Source organism: Salmo salar, chromosome 20 (genome assembly GCF_965601325.2).
Source record: "Salmo salar chromosome 20, fSalSal1, whole genome shotgun sequence".
Lineage (NCBI taxonomy): Eukaryota > Metazoa > Chordata > Actinopteri > Salmoniformes > Salmonidae > Salmo > Salmo salar.
In genome coordinates, this window is record NC_138310.1 from 20,495,597 (window position 1) to 20,511,855 (window position 16,259).

Below are 16,259 nucleotides of genomic sequence, written 5' to 3' on the forward strand. Positions count from 1 at the left end.
GTGATAACAAACAAAGTGCCCAAGTTTCCATAGCAACTCCACACGATCTGAAAGGGAGATCAAAATAGATGTTGGGGAGCAGCAAGACATTAAAGCAGGGCACAAGGACAAATGAGAAAAAAAATACCTTAGAAGTTGTGTGGTGGACCCAAACTTCTAAATATCCTTTATGTCATGAAAGTGCAGGCAGCTCCTCCCTATCTCCTCTCACAAATGACCTTTAGGTATACGACTAAAACACTTTGCCTGGCAACAGGTCATATCACCATGACTACATCAATGTTTCCTCCCTCCAAGGATAAAGGTAACTGTGTAGCAAAGAGGGCCAAAAACAGTCATCTTTGAATACTGAAATTAGAGTAGCGCTAATATTTGGGTGACCCTCGTAGACCAAGATCAATATCTGGTTCATGACTCCTCTTAGCCCCATACACAGTGGTTTAGGAATATGATGTCCCTGAAGTGTATAAGCCTGTCCTATGTTACATTTTTTTATTTACATTCCTCTTCCTTTTCATGTATCGTTCTGACAGCGGATCCAAACACTCTGTTCCGGTCCAACTCTCTAGCTTCTAAAGCCATGGAGCAGTTCATGAAGGTGAGTGGAACTCCAGTATATTCTCATCATGTTGTCTAGGCATGCTCAATCCAACATGTTAGCTGGATTCACTCTTGGCAGTCACACTATGCTCACACCTGTCCCACAGTATATACATGCCAAAGACTTAAATCTAAGAACCACTATTATTCTGAATAATTGGTGTTAGTCGGATAAATATAAAATAGCCTTGAATGTATGCTTTGTAAATGTGAGGTATTGTGCACTGGCAGGCTGTGGGGATGCTGTACCTTCATGAGGTCCTGAAGCCCATCATTAACCGCATCTTTGAGGAGAAGAAGTATATTGAGCTGGACCCATGTAAAATTGACCTGAACAAAACCAGGTAAAGAGGAAATACTGGTGTAGAAATACAGATGTAAAAAATGGTTTATGAGATGTAATAGTTTCCTGGATAACAGCACATAACATCTTCACAGTTGACTAGAGACGACAACATCAAGATATGAAAAGGGAATGTAAAAATGGGGGAAGGTTGTTGCCTGGCAACCAGAGAGAACCCCCTAAGATAGGCCCAGTCGGTATTAGATAGAACATCGCGACCCTGCCCGCCTGTGGGGGAAAAAACCTGTGGTTACCTAGGTTACCCCATTGACTCACAGCAAAACCTTGATCTTTTTCAAACGCAATTTTCTTGTTGCCTGCTTGTTTTAGTCAATTACAAAACTACATTTAAGAAAAGTACAACATGTGTAAAGATTACTTTTCAACATTGCCTGCTCCCTAGCGTTCTCACTACTTAGAAAAATGTAATATTGTAGTGCTTCACTCATGCCCCTTTTCATGACGATGCTAGCAGCCACTTGAGTGAGTGAGTGAGTGCTAGCTAGCGAATGGAACATTAAGCTAGCCAAGACCAACAACACAAACAAACAAACTTTACAGCTCCAAGTAGTAAGTGGAGTTACAAACAGACTGTAATAAACAAGTTAAATGTCTTACCTGTGATGAAATGTTTTACGTTTAGCCTTCTTGGACACTGCATCCCCACATTTCCCACTCTCCCACACTGAACAGTCTGAGGGCTGAAGCCAGAGGGCGGAAGCCAGAGGGTTCCTCTCGCAGGCTCTATTTCCCTACGTGGGAACATTACGAATCGTAGGTTAGGATTTTAGACCTGGCTGCGTGTACATTGAACGACACAGCAGCTTTTCAGCATGTTTTGTTATTTCTGTATAACAAAAATCGACGACGAAGTTGCCTCTTTTACAATGGAGGTCAATAGGAAATAATGTTGGTTTTCCCCAATTTGTGGAAGTGGTCGAGGGGAATTCCTTATTTTTATGTGAATACCGACTGGGACTATGCCTATCTCTAATACTCACGCATCTCCAGTATCTATCATTCCCACAGCTCAGACCAGACCTGATATTTACACAGACTGATCCTAAATATCCTCAGACTTAACCTACTATGTACTGTAACACTATGCTATCTGTCCACATTTGTGCTCATGTCTCCACAGACATCACAACACTGAGGCATCTATTGATTCATGGAATGTCTTGATGTTCTATTGATTTGCCCTGTGCACAGACTTCCCAATTAGTGACAATGCTTTTTGTGCAAAGCAAAGATCACAGTAACGGTTCGACAGACCCTTGCGTTTCACAGCATCATTGATTTGGCAGTATACATTTCATTTCAATGTAACACTGACCACTCTCTTTCTCTCTGGAGGCGTATCTCATTTAAAGGTGCGACGTCTGAGACTGAGGTGAGGGAGAGCAGTGTGGAGATGCTACAGGGCTATCTGTCCAGCATCGTAGAGTCCATCGTTGGGTCAGTTACCCAGTGTCCACCTGTCATGAGGGTGGCCTTTAAACAGCTGCACAAGAGGGTGGAGGAGCAGTTCCCTGAGCCAGAGAACGAGGTCGGTCTCACCAATAGGTCAATGGTCAAATGCACCTACAAAGGTCACCGAGATGAAGGTGTTTTTTCAATGCTGGATACAGAATAGACACTGGGATGGTGTCAGTGTTTTTCTTTATTCATATCTCTTGTACTCCTTCCCTACTCACCTTCTCCCCACAGGATGTGAAGTATCTGGCCATCAGCGGATTCTTCTTTCTGCGTTTCTTTGCCCCTGCTATCCTCACACCCAAGCTATTCCACTTGAGGGACCAGCATGCAGATACACGCACCAGCAGGACACTGTTATTGCTGGCCAAGGTACTGTGCCCTTGCACGCAAACACACATGCATGCACACACATTCCCAAATAGTGCCACACAGTAAAACCAGCTTGATCACTAGAAATAGACTTCGATTTTTGACATCTGAAAAGGTCCTGAGAACGTCGATATACACAGAAAAAGAAAAACGATTGGTCAGCGCTGGGCGCGAACTTGTGATGCTCAGACCACTGCACCACTGCAATTCACAATGCTCTAGCAAGCCATGACAATGGTTGATAATACTTGATGGTTACAGCGAGTCGTTTTTTTATTTTAAGCCAACCCCAAACCATTCCCATAACCTTAACCCCTCAGCATTAATGCCTTAACTGTCAACAATTGAATTGATTCTGTTTTAATCCTGTAACCACGCTGAATTAACCCTGTAACCATGCAGAATTAATGTGTCAAAAATAGAAGTTCATCCATAATACGTTTAATTACGAAGGGAAACTATGAGATCGTGTTGGTAAAACAGTTGTCGAGGATAGAGTTGCTGTCCGTGGTGCTGAAGTCCTGTTGCTATGGGTCCTCTACAGAACATTTTCTATTTTTACCTCTGTGTGCGGCCAGGCTGTGGTTCAAAGCAGAGCTTCGGAGAGGGGTGGAGAGGGGCTTCCTCTGCTCCCTTGGCCAGGTGTGTGTGTGTGTGTGTGTGTGTGTGTGTGTGTGTGTGTGTGTGTGTGTGTGTGTGTGTGTGTGTGTGTGTGTGTGTGTGTGTGTGTGTGTGTGTGTGTGTGTGTGTGTGTGTGTGTGTGTGTGCGTGTGCGTGTGCGTGCGTGAGAGAGAGAGATACTCTGTTACTTAAAGCACAAGCAGCACCTGATCATACTGTGCTTTTCATTTAATAGCAGAATTGATAATGATACTCCTTGTTCAATTGATTGATGGTTGTAGTTACATGAGATAGTGATGGATGAACATGGCTGTTTCTCTGTGTGCTCCAGGCAGTGCAGAGTGTGGGGAACCTGGGCTTGCAGCTGGGCCACGGCAAGGAGCTGTGGATGGAGCCCCTGCATCCCATCATCCTTTGCAGCGTGGCCTCTGTTAAAGACTTCCTGGACAAGCTCATCGACATAGACCAAGATAGTGGTAAGAAGCACCAGCAGGACACTGTTTATTCAGTAATGCATAGGGTCAGGAGTCTTTTGTCACTACGTCACCTGACTAAGGGAACATCTGGACCCTAGTAGTAATGCATCAGTAGCCTGATGAAGAGCAAGCAGGTTACCGTAGAGATAAGGTAGAGCCACTGGAGGGGAACATCAGAATTTGGCTGGGCTCCTGTCCTGGCAGGCTAACCCACCAGGTGCCGGTGTGGCAAGGCCGTTTATTACTGATATCAATAGTAAGAATAGACCCACTGGTGAAATATTAATGGGCCGCTGGGAGCTGATACTGGGGTAACAAGGGAGCGGGGTGGGCTGGGCGTTGGACTGTGCAGCCCTCGCCACCCCTACACACCACACAGATTAGATAGCATGTCCCTTTTTTTTGTGGTTACGTGTCAGCGACTCTGTTGTTGTGATCCGTCTTATCCCTCTGAAATATCACGTTCCAATCTCCATGTGTCATCTCAGCCACTGGGCTCTCCCTCAAAGGCCACTTTGACATTTAATGCTAACAGGACAATGGCTCATAATAATGGCCGGAACGGAGCAAATGGAATGGCATCACATACCTGGAAACCATGTGTTTGATGTAATTGATACCATTCCGCTCCAGTCATTACCACGAGCCTGTTCTCCCCAATTAAGGTGCCACCAACCTCCTGTGGTGCTGTACTGTAATTCAACAATATGTATAACAATACTGCTGCAGCTCCACCTTGTGTCCACATTGATAAAAGTATAATTTTTGTTTGCGTGCTCCCCATATCACCTGTCTTATTTCTCTCTCTTCCTTTCTCCCATCCTACCTCATCCTCCTTCCACTTATTGTCACTGTTTCTCCTACTCCCTCTCTCCACCCCCCCATCCTCTCTCTCTGCAGTGTCTGAGGTGCCCCAGAGGGCTGTGTTCCTGCCCTCAGTGACAGTGAAGGAGGGCTATCTCCAGAAGCACAAGGCCGAGGGCCCCCAGCTCCTGTCCCGCTTTGCCTTCAAGAAGCGATACTTCTGGCTGAGCAGTGAGACCCTGTCCTACGCCAAGACTCTGGACCCCTGGCAGGTCTGATCCCAACATACAGTCTGTACAGAAACCTATTCATGACCAGCTTTGATAACACCTCTGATGGTAATTCCTCCACTCTGTTACGTCAGAGAAAGCCGGACAAGAAAACTTTAAGGATCAAAGTCCTCTGAAAGTGACTCATTCATTATAACAAGGTAACAATGTTTCCTCTGGTGATGAATTGGCTCCTGTACCCTTCAAAGGGTGTTTGATCGTCATTCTGCCTCATAAAAAAACATTTTAATCATCCCTCTGCCTTATTTATTTGTGTTTGGCTCTGTATGAGAACATCGTTAGTGGGGAGGCTATTGTCATGTGATGCCCAGCCTTTTGATAATGAACTTCTCTCATTCGCTTAGCCAGCACAGGACAAGAGTGGGGATGAGAGAGAGAGAGAGAGAGAGAAAAAGAGAGAGAAAGGAGGGGGTAGGAGGAAGAAGGGGGACAAAGAGAGAGGGGGGCGGGGAGAAACAGTGATAGATAGAGAGCAAAAGAGAGAGTGAGAGAGATGTGGGGAAGAGAGTCAGGCCAGTAAAAGGCTGTTCTCTTTGAGCGGGCTCCTTCCTTTGTGTGGCTCGAATAAAGGCTAGGTTAATTGAAGGCCGTGGATATTCATAACAACATTGCAAATCAGACTGTGGACAATACCCCCTCTCCGCCTCGCCCCTCCCACCGTGCTCTAGCCTGAGTGAGGCAGGCTCCCCATGGAAGCAGCTGATTTACACATTAAAGCAGCCGTTCTGCCGGGTTTCTTCTGTCCTGCTCTCTCTCACTTTCTCTGCTTTTTTCCTTCTCTCCACCACTCTTTTCTCTTCTCAGTCCTCTTTCTTTGCTAAATGGTTACACATCTTGAATTGCATAATAATAATAATACAGGAGTGCCACATGGACCTGTGTTTGGATGCTCATACTGTGTTATGTGCGTATCCTGCAGGTGCGCTCCTCCATCCCCATCCAGTGTGTGTGTGTTGTGGAGAGAGTGGATGAGAATGCCTTCCAACAGCAGCATGTGATGCAGGTCGTCGCCCAGGACAACGATGGACAGATGCACACCATCTATATCCAGTGCAAGGTACTGACAGACCCCCAGTCACTGACCACAGTATTACTGACCACACTATTACGATTGACCCTTGACTGGGTTGACAATGTGGTACTTTCTTTGCATCACTGTGATGTTTGAGTGCAGCCTCCCCACTACAAAATGGTGGGCTCTATCAGAGACAATATAAAAGGTAGAGTCTGTCTGTCTGTCTGTCTGCAGAATGTGAATGAGTTGAACCAGTGGCTGTCAGCCATCAGGAAGGCCAGTATCTACAATGAGCGCATGCTGCCCTCCTTCCATCCGGGGGCGTACCGCAGTGGGAAGTGGACATGCTGCCTACAGGCCAACCGCACTAGTAATTATAACATTGACCATAATGGAAGCTTTGTTCAAGTGCCACACACTTAACATCTTAGTGTTTTTTTAAACTCTTCATAATGATCTTTTTACCTGACGTTGATGTATACTGCTCTTACACCAGCCCATAGCCGTTTGCTCCCTCAGATGAAGTAACTCACAGACAGAAAGGAATGGGAATACACTGTATGGCCCCTTTCTCTTGTTCAGCTTTAGGTTGCAGTCGCAGTCACTCTGCAGTGACTCTGGGCGACTGGAGTGACCCACTGGATCCAGACGCAGAGACTCAGACCATCTACAAACAGCTTCTTCAGGGAAGAGACAAGCTCAGGTCAGTGGCATACACTTTGATATTAGGACATTTAGAGGCTATGATAAACCTCCTCCAACAGACAATGTGCAGGATAATTTGCTTGTCACAAGGGGTCTACATTGCAACAGTAGGACTACTCTCTACTCATATTCATTATTAATAGCCTGTAACCCAGGAACACATAAATGTAGATTGATATGCTCAGCCTCTCTCACACTTGGTCACTACCATGGCAGGTAAATACCATGGTACTGGTGCAAATACTATGGTATTTTCCTGCCATAGTTGTTTCCAAAAAAAACATGATAGTACCATGGTATTGAAATGTAAAGTGCCATGGTAGTACAATGAAAAAAATACCATGGTTTTGTACTTGCAGCATGTAGTGAAACATGAAAGTATGGTAGTTGTTTACAATGTATTATCATGATGGTGTGTGTCCCACCATTTTTCGGGTAAAGTGACATTGACTTCTAACTCTGCAATGGCAAAGTGTAGGCCTAGTGTACCCTCTTAAATCCCTTTAGCTCATAGTGAAAAACCACAACACACATTTTCTTATTTTATTTCACCTTTATTTAACTAGGCAAGTTAGTTAAGAACAAATTCTTATTTACAATGACGGCCTACTCCGGCCAAACCCGGGCAACGCTGGGCCAATTGTGCGCCGCCCTATGGGACTCCCAATCACGGCCGGCTGTGATACAGACACATGGTCTAGTAGTGTAGTGTACCCTCTTAAAACTTGGGACCTGGATAGGGTTTCGTGAGAAGAATGGAGTCTGACACCTTGACGATAAGGTTTAAAATAATTAGCTAGTTTATCTGGCGCTCTTCAATACAGTTTTCAGTTGTCTCTCTCTCATTCAACTGACTCATTCAACTACTCTAAATACAATTGTAAATAGCCAACATACTAAAAAACTATTTGTAAAAAGGTATAGATTATCATCTTACTTCATAAATACATTTTCATCATGTCATTCTCAACATACCACTAACAACAGCAAGTTAAATGTAACATTGGAGTCCTCTGTCGCCATGACTACGGCAGGCTAGCTTGACTGGCGCTAATGTTAGCCGATGTCAGCTTCTATGCTAAAGGACTTTTATGGATTAATTCAACTCCAGTTAACTTGGTCTTTCATATCCTGTACTTTATGACTCGCTCACCGTGAAGATAAGGTTTCAAATCATTTATCTGGTGTTTCTCTCTTTAGTTTTCAATTGGCTCTCTCATGAAACTGACTCGCTGACCATGGGACAGCAGATAGCGTAGCGGTTAAGAGTGTTGGGTCAGTAACCAAAAGGTTGCTGGTTTGAATCTCAAAGCAGACTAGGTGAAAAATTGGTCGATGTGCCCTTGAGCAAGGTATTGCTCCTGTAAGTCGCTCTGGATAAGAGCGTCTGCAAAAATGTCAAATGTAAGCAGGCTAGAGCCAATATAGAGTGAGAGCGTGTTTATTTATTTAATGCATTATACTCCCATTGTACCATGGTAACGCACAATTAATAAAGATGGTGCCATATGATTTTTGGAACCATTTATCATAATTGTGCGTTACCATGGTTAGAATGTATAATACAGGTTAAAACCATGGTATTTCTATGATCCACATCTATACCATGGTATTATTTAGGTGCATGGCAGTACCATGGTAGTACCATCATACTTCAAGGCTAAAACCATGGTAAATGTCTATGATTCAGACTATACCATGGTATAAGGGAAAGTACCATAGTAGTACCATGGTATCAATGAAATATAAGGCCATCCTCTCTCACAACTCTTAGCCTCTCTCACAAACTCTGTTACACACTATCTAAACATTGTTCAACATGTTGATCAGTGTGTTAATGCGAGTGTGCCATGCTGTGCACTGTGCCGTGCCCTGTGCTGTGTGGTTACAGGAAGCAGTATTTGGAGGCTGAGACAACCCCAGAGGAAGAGAAGAGACTGAACTCTGGGCTGCTGTCTGGTGAGACTGTCAAAACAGTGCCTTTTTAATATGCAGTTTAAACAGTTGTAACACCTTAGCCCTCAGAGGTTGGTTCACTAGACCCTTGTACTATAATTTAATACTGTAATGTAAAGCATTCTCCTGCTTTAAATCTATCTCTCCCCCAGATGGAGCAGACAGTAGCGGGCAGCTCCTGAAGCACAGGCAGACTGCAGCGGCTCGGCTGCTGGGGGTGGTTCTGGATCTGGAGCAAGCCCATGCCACCTTCCAGCAGAGGGAAAGAGAGGAGGGAGGCAGCCTCATCCTGACCCCCTAGACGGGGCCTTCCCAGCAGCATGAGCCCGGGCCTGAGGGGGAGAGCAGCTTCCTGCATCAGGCACAACTGTGTAGGAAAGCTAAGTGATCGCAGAAGGAAGGCAGCGTCTCCCTTCTCCCTGTCATATTGTCTGTTACATGTGATATCAAGAGGAACTTTCTTCTCATCCAGATCACTTCTTCAAAAGACAGAATGTAGAGGAAGCGAAGCCCACTCTGCTACGTTCTTTTCCATGGACGTTTGACATCATACACAGGTTTTCAGCTGTGGCAGAGGGGCAATCTAGTGACATAACTGATTGCTACAGGTCTTGCATGCAGATTGGCTGCCACATATTAACTTCTGCTACTCTCACAAAGCTTGGGCTCTTGTCGATTGAGCAGGACACAAACTGTTATGTGGATCAGAGCTGAAGGAGGGGTTGGACATAGTGTGTCATTCGGTGGTACTGCGTTATTGCATGGCTATAATGTAATGCATGCCCTGCATCTAGCGTTTGTGAAATGTGAAGAAAATTATTTTATATTCAATATTATCATACCTTGAAGGAGGACGATTATGCAATCTACTCTAGTTTTAGCTGAATTCACCTGAATGTATGCTATTTTGATATTGCTTTTATTGATGTTTTTTACTCTCTAATTGTATATATTTCAATTGAGAACCGCCACAATGTAGCAGTGAGATTTGGTGTTCATATCACTGAGGACATTGCGCTGTGAGATGCCTAAGTAAATGTTATTAATACAACGGCACACACGCCATAATTGCCTGAACAGTCACGTGTTTGCTATTAGGATATTGTTTTCGCTGTTGCCATGGACACCTGCGATGAATATTTAGTGAAGCTTGTGTTTGGTACTGTTGCTCTGTGCATGTATGTGGAGTAACTCAAACACAAAGATGTGGCTTTGATATAATACATATTTTACATATACAGTATAGGGTTCACAGTTGATTAGTTAATTGGTTAACGTGTCTTTGTAGCAGTACTACTGACAATCTTATCCAGTCAATCCAGTGTTTGCGCTTCTTCTCAGGTGCTTGTAATTTAAGACAGCTGATTTTGAGTGAAGTGTCATACAGTAACTGCAGTGGTGGAAAGTTCTTAAGTAACAATACTTTAAAGTACTACTTAATTAGTTTTTTTGAGGTATCTGTACTTTACTTTACTATTTATATTTTTGACTACTTTTACTTTCACTTCACTACATCTCTTAAGAAAATAATGTACTTTTTACTCCATACATTTTCTTTGACACCCAAAATTACTCGTTACATTTTGAATGCTTAGCAGGACAGGAATATAGTCAAATTCACACACTTATCAACAGAACATCCCTGGTCATCCCTATTGCCTCTGATCTGGCGGACTCACTAAACTCACATGCTTGGTTTGTAAATGATGTCTGAGTGTTTGGAGTGTGCCCCTGGCTTTCTGAACAATTTAAAAAAAGAAAGAAAATAGAGCCGTCTGGTTTGCTTAATATAAGGAATTAGAAATGATTTATACTTTTACTTTCGATACTTAAGTATATTTTAAACCAAATAATGTTTTACTTTTACTCGAGTAGAATTTTACTGGGTGACTTTTACTTTTACTTGAGTCATTTTCTATTAAAGTATCTTTACCTTTACTCAAGTATGACAGTTGGGTACTTTTTCCACCACTGAGTAGCTGTCATGCATTTAATGAAAATTGGACATATTATGTAGATCATTTCTGTTCTACTTCAGTTGGGCTCTCTGTGGAGAGCTTATGATGTTGACTCGTAAGTATGAGCATATCCTTTCTTAGCCATTTCAGCATTGATGTACACTACATGACATTTCATATGCTGTACCTTATATTTTGTATACATTTGTTTTTCCTCCACAGTTTTGACCAAATTCAGGTTGCTTGTTTCGAGCTAAGCTCAGAGAGATGACAAGTCAGACTCCAAGTGTGTGAGTTGAGTTGCGTCGAATGGTGTGTGCCATTTGAAATGCTTTTCTGTGGAGATGTGGGAGATGTTTCAGATGTCAAACTGTGTGTTGTCTTTATTTTGGTAATAGTTTATTTAATTAGTAACAAGGAAGAATGTTTTATTTCGATCAGACTTGTCGATCAAGAGTGAAAAGCCAAACTTATTGGAATATTACAATTTCACTGTTATCAAATTATCTTTAACTGTTATCCAGATAGATTTTTGACCTATTATTGTAATCTGTTTTGTAAATTGTACTCTCTACATTCCAAATTGTATTTACTATGGCTTGCCATCTTTGGAAGCTTATTTTAGACCACTGTTGTATTCCACAAAAATTCACCAAGCATGCCCTCAATTTCAAATCTTGACAAATATTGATTGTTGCTCATTGACTTGGTATTTGCTGAAAGAGAGCTGCAATTTTGAAAATGAGCTTAAATTTTAGTGCTTACACAAAGTTACTGCATGTACAAAGTGGGTGGTTACAGATGAGTGGTAACATCAGCTATATTACTGTGAACTGTATTGGAAATATTCAATAAAATGGAATATTACTTCTACTGTTTAGTTTGAATCTGTGTTTATGCACACAATGGACTTATAATCAGTCAAGTGTTTTTTGTAACAGGTGTTGGAGGGTCTGGGGACACCTCCTCCAGCTCTTTCAGTAGGTCCCAATTCCCACTAGGGTTAACTGCAGCCCCTGATTGTGTGGTCACAAAGGATCCGTCCTGTGTTACTTATCAAGATAAGGGAGGGTTACTTCAGTGTATTTACTGAATCCCAATTCAGGTCATATCACACAAACCCACCAGAGTGAGACTTTTCCCATCTGATTCTTACTCTAAGCTCTGTGAACACAGACATCAAATCTCCCAGGATTCAGACCAAGTAAATCATGTGAAATATGAGTCATTGAAAGTGGCCCGAAAAGTACAAAGTCAGTTTCCCTTCATATTAGATGAATATTTAAGAATATGAGTAAAATGTCTTCGCAGCACATCTCCTTCCTAACCTTATTAAAATGCTAATGAGAGGCACCTGCTATGGGGCAGCAGAGACTCCCTCGTTAACACCCTCATTACATTAGTGACGGAGGTGAGTGATGAGATGAGGGGGGCTCGGCTGGGACAGGGGAGTCTGGGATGTCAGCCCCGGGCCACGACAGACGCTCTAAGCTGCTGTGTCACGGCTATGCTTGTGAGAGGGGCGATGAGCCCCATGACAGACACCACAGGCTGTCCGCAGGACCAGCAGGGAGACCTCCCATGACAGCCCCACAAGCTGTTCCTCCAGACCTGGAAGGGATGTATTTGCTTTAATATGCGCCACAGTGCCTGCAGACCCAGCCTCCATTTCTTTCACACAGCACCAACATTCAGCAGCCAGTGACAGAAAATGGCCATAATGCAACATTTACTGCCGGTGAAAACTGTTACCGCCACACTCCACAGCTCGAGCAAAGCTCGTTTATATCTGCATAACGAGGCGCAGGGCAGCCAGGAGGAGAGGGGAACGAAAAAGCTAAAGGAAGAGGAGGACGTGGTGGCAACGAAAGACAGTAAAGAACGAGAGAAGGTCAAACAAACTACCCTGTTGAGGGCACATTTATTTTTCACATGAAACACACAAACATGCAACAAAGTCATCACAATCCAATAAAGACGGATAGATAAGAAGCCCTTTAATGTTTTATGTCTCTAATCTTGCCTTTATTTCTAGTCATTTGATTATACATTTCAAATCTCAATTTCTCTTTGTGTGTTGTGTTTTCTTTTTTAAATCGCAATATGTAATATGTTGCTTCTGATGAGAAATGAAATTTGAATGTTGAACCATAGCCACATGGCTCTCTGACATTCTGTCAGTAAAAAATGGGCACTTAAAATGCAGACAATTACCTCATACATACGGTTACCATTTCTGTGCAACCTGAAGAGAGAGCGGAGCAGCAAAGCGCTAGCTCATTCTCATCTCTCTCCATCAAACCCTCTTTGGAGGTAAAAACAGACAAGCAGTGGAGTATGGAGCAGTCCACCATGCCACTCCACTGGACACAGCTGGATGACATCTCTAATGACTCAACTGTCAAATACAAAATATTTTTGTCAGCAGACTTGCTTAGGTCTTGAGTAACATGCACTTCTATGGTCTATTTTTTTTGTCTCAACCCCCAAACGTCTACTGTTTCAATCTTTTTGGAACTTAAACCAAACATTTTCACACACATGCACATACGCTCACACACGCAGACCCTCTATCTCACACCTACACAGATTCCCACCAAATTGTTGCAGGCCTATCTGTGTAGACATAAGCACAGTATGCTGTGGAGGTTATCAATATGATTGTGAGATAAACTCCCAATGAGAAAGTATCCTTGTTAATGTGTCCTTAAAGTCAGCTTTACTCCATTTCCCACACCTAATCAATATATGCTATGGAAAATCGTATGGAATGTATATTAATTACTAATAGTAATATAACAACGTTACACAGTATGAATGCTCAGTTGAAGATATTCAATCTTTTAAAAAATACATCAAAAATATGTGTTCTCCTATATGGAGCATTTGAGCAATAACCTTGGATAGCAAATGGACACACCTTACAAAATGTTGAACATCCATTCTCCTGTCCCCAAAACCTCCTGATACCTTCTGCTACACATGACATGAGGTACAAATTGCTCGCATATATAATTGCATAAACTCTATTCCTCTGTCCAAAACCAGACAATAAAATGTATGCTCACATTAAAATTCCCCGGTGTACAGACTCCACTGAAAGCATACTGACCTTATGTACACACCTGAAAAGCTGAGGAGGCCTAGACCATGAAATTACAGTTACATACTTAAGCATTTGGAGACTGGAAATGTAAGTCTGGAAATATTAACTGATACAGTACATCAGTTAAAGTACAATGACATGGAAAATAGGGTTGGCCAAGCAAAAACGTTTTATCTGTACAACTTAATGAGTCTCACTTTAAATGGGAAATTCCCTGATAAGACTGGAAGCATTTCTTTCCTGTTTTTCCCCATTTAAGAGAGTGACAAAAAGCATACAGATATCAAAACTTGCACAAGGATAAAGAAGAAATTAACAGGCAAAATTACTTGTTTTTCACTCACCAGTTTGGGGTACTGACAGTATCCTCCTCTTGGTTCTATTATGTTATACATGGTAAATGACACAATTAGAATTCTCTTTCTATGGTCAATGACCCATCTGGGGGATAGGGTCGACTACATGCTGCTAAACTCCCCCCAACCAATAATAAAGAGGGACTGCTGTACTTACTGAATCCCTCAGCGACTCCAATACAGAATCTACATTGACGACAGCAGCAAATTCTAAGACTACTGCTAATATAAGATGCTCATAACATGGCAGATATATTTCAACAGTCCCTGACATACTGGCAAATCACATATGCCAGATTTGACATACAGTGCTTTCGGAAAGTATTCAGACCCCTTGACTTTTTCCACATTTTGTTACGTTACAGCCTTATTCTAAAATGGATTAAAGAAAGAAAAATCCTTAGCACCCCATAATGACAAAGTGAAAACAGGTTTTTAGACATTTTTGAAAATATATATATATATTTTTTTAAATACCTTATTTACATAAGTATTCAGAACCTTTGCTATGAGACTTGAAATTGAGCTCAGGTGCATCCTGTTTCCATTGATCATCCTTGAGATGTTTCTACAACTTGATTGGAGTCCACCTGTGATAAATTCAATTGATTGGACATGATTTAGAAAGGCACACACCTGTCTATATAAGGTCCCACAGTTGTTAGTGCATGTCAGAGCAAAAACCAAGCCATGACGTTGAAGTAATTGTCCGTAGAGCTCCAAGACAGGATTGTGTCGAGGCACAGATCTGGGGAAGGGTACCATCACATTTCTGCAGCATTGAAGGTCCCCAAGAACACAGTGACCACCTTCCAACAGGACAACAACCCTAAGCACACAGCCAAGACAACGCAGGACTGGCTTCGGGAGAAATCTCTGAATGTCCTTGAGTAGCCCAGCCAGAGCCCAGACTTGAACCCGATCAAACATCTCTGGAGGGACCTGAAAATAGCTTAGCAGCAACGCCCCCCATCCAACCTGACAGAGGTTGAGAGAATCTGTAGAAAAGAATGTGAGAAACTCCCCAAATACAGTTGTGCCAAGCTTGTAGCGTCATACCCAAGAAGACTTGATGCTGTAATCGCTGCCAAAGGTGATTCAACAAAGTACTGAGTAAAGGGTCTGAATACTTATGTAAATGTCATATTTCCTTTTTCTTAATTTTTAATGAATTAGCAAAAACTGTTTTTGCTTTGTCATTATGGGGTATTATGTTCAGATTGATGAGGAAATGTTTGTTTTCATCAATTATAGAAGATGGCTGTTACGGAACAAAATGTGGAAAAAGTCAAGGGGTCCGAATACTTTCCGAAGGCACTGTATTCATTTTAATATGTGCCTGTGTGTATAGTGATGTGGGCGGGTAAATGTGAGTGTATATTTTCATATATAGAAGAGTATAAAAATAAATTAAACTTACACCATATGACTCAAATTGAGCATACATGTACATTTAAAGGTAGATCACATCTGCAAATGTATAGATATATATATACGTATATTTTTGAAGCAATACAAGACAAGTTTATAAACATAAACATAAAAAACAGCTGAATTTGTAGCCAATACATTTCAAGACATCTTCCTAAAATGAAAGGATTAATTAAAGAAAACTGCTGCCTCAAAGTGCTACGGAAGACTATGATTCAGTCCAAAATATTCAAAAGCATTTAAAGGATCAAAACCCGTGAAGTGGGTGGGACACCATAAAACCTCAGCATGAATCTCTTCTATATACCAACATCCCCACTCATTCAAATTGGTCAGATCCAACTGGAGGATAGAATTATTCAGCTTAAAGGTTAACTGTTATTTTTGGAAAATAACTCAAATCTTCAAGAACTCTTTAGCTTCTGGGCATATAATCTGTGGGAAGGGAGAGAGGAGGGAGCAAAGGGAGTGGAAATTCCCAGTGCAACATCAGCTTCACATACTGTACTTTATAGCACAACATTCTGAGTGATCCTACTGTAGAATGAGCTCCTCTAGCTGCTGAGGGAAGGGGAAACGCAGCAGCGGCCCGTACATCAGTATCAGACTTAAGAGCCTTCAGAGGAGTCAGACAGTATGGGGCAGATGTTGTCTGCAGCAGAGGCTTATCATGCAACCAGCCCAACAGGAGGAACACCAGAGGCTCGTACATCACAGGCTGTGTGTGTGTGTGTGTGTGTGTGGTGTGTG

General features: G+C 42.3%; 1 protein-coding gene across 1 annotated transcript in view; it reads left to right on the top strand.

Annotated features, from left to right (window-relative positions):
- Window positions 1–11,489, top strand: part of LOC106579924 (rasGAP-activating-like protein 1) — a 61,508-nt gene extending 50,019 nt beyond the window's left edge. The window contains exons 11-21 of the mRNA XM_014160328.3: window positions 534–598; window positions 832–944; window positions 2,300–2,492; window positions 2,654–2,791; window positions 3,744–3,888; window positions 4,789–4,964; window positions 5,902–6,039; window positions 6,232–6,367; window positions 6,580–6,700; window positions 8,594–8,661; window positions 8,811–11,489. Coding sequence (XP_014015803.3) covers window positions 534–598; window positions 832–944; window positions 2,300–2,492; window positions 2,654–2,791; window positions 3,744–3,888; window positions 4,789–4,964; window positions 5,902–6,039; window positions 6,232–6,367; window positions 6,580–6,700; window positions 8,594–8,661; window positions 8,811–8,959 — 1,442 coding nt within the window. The 3' untranslated portion in view covers window positions 8,960–11,489. The remainder of the gene's footprint in view (window positions 1–533; window positions 599–831; window positions 945–2,299; window positions 2,493–2,653; window positions 2,792–3,743; window positions 3,889–4,788; window positions 4,965–5,901; window positions 6,040–6,231; window positions 6,368–6,579; window positions 6,701–8,593; window positions 8,662–8,810) is intronic.
- The last annotated feature ends 4,770 nt before the right edge of the window (window positions 11,490–16,259 follow it).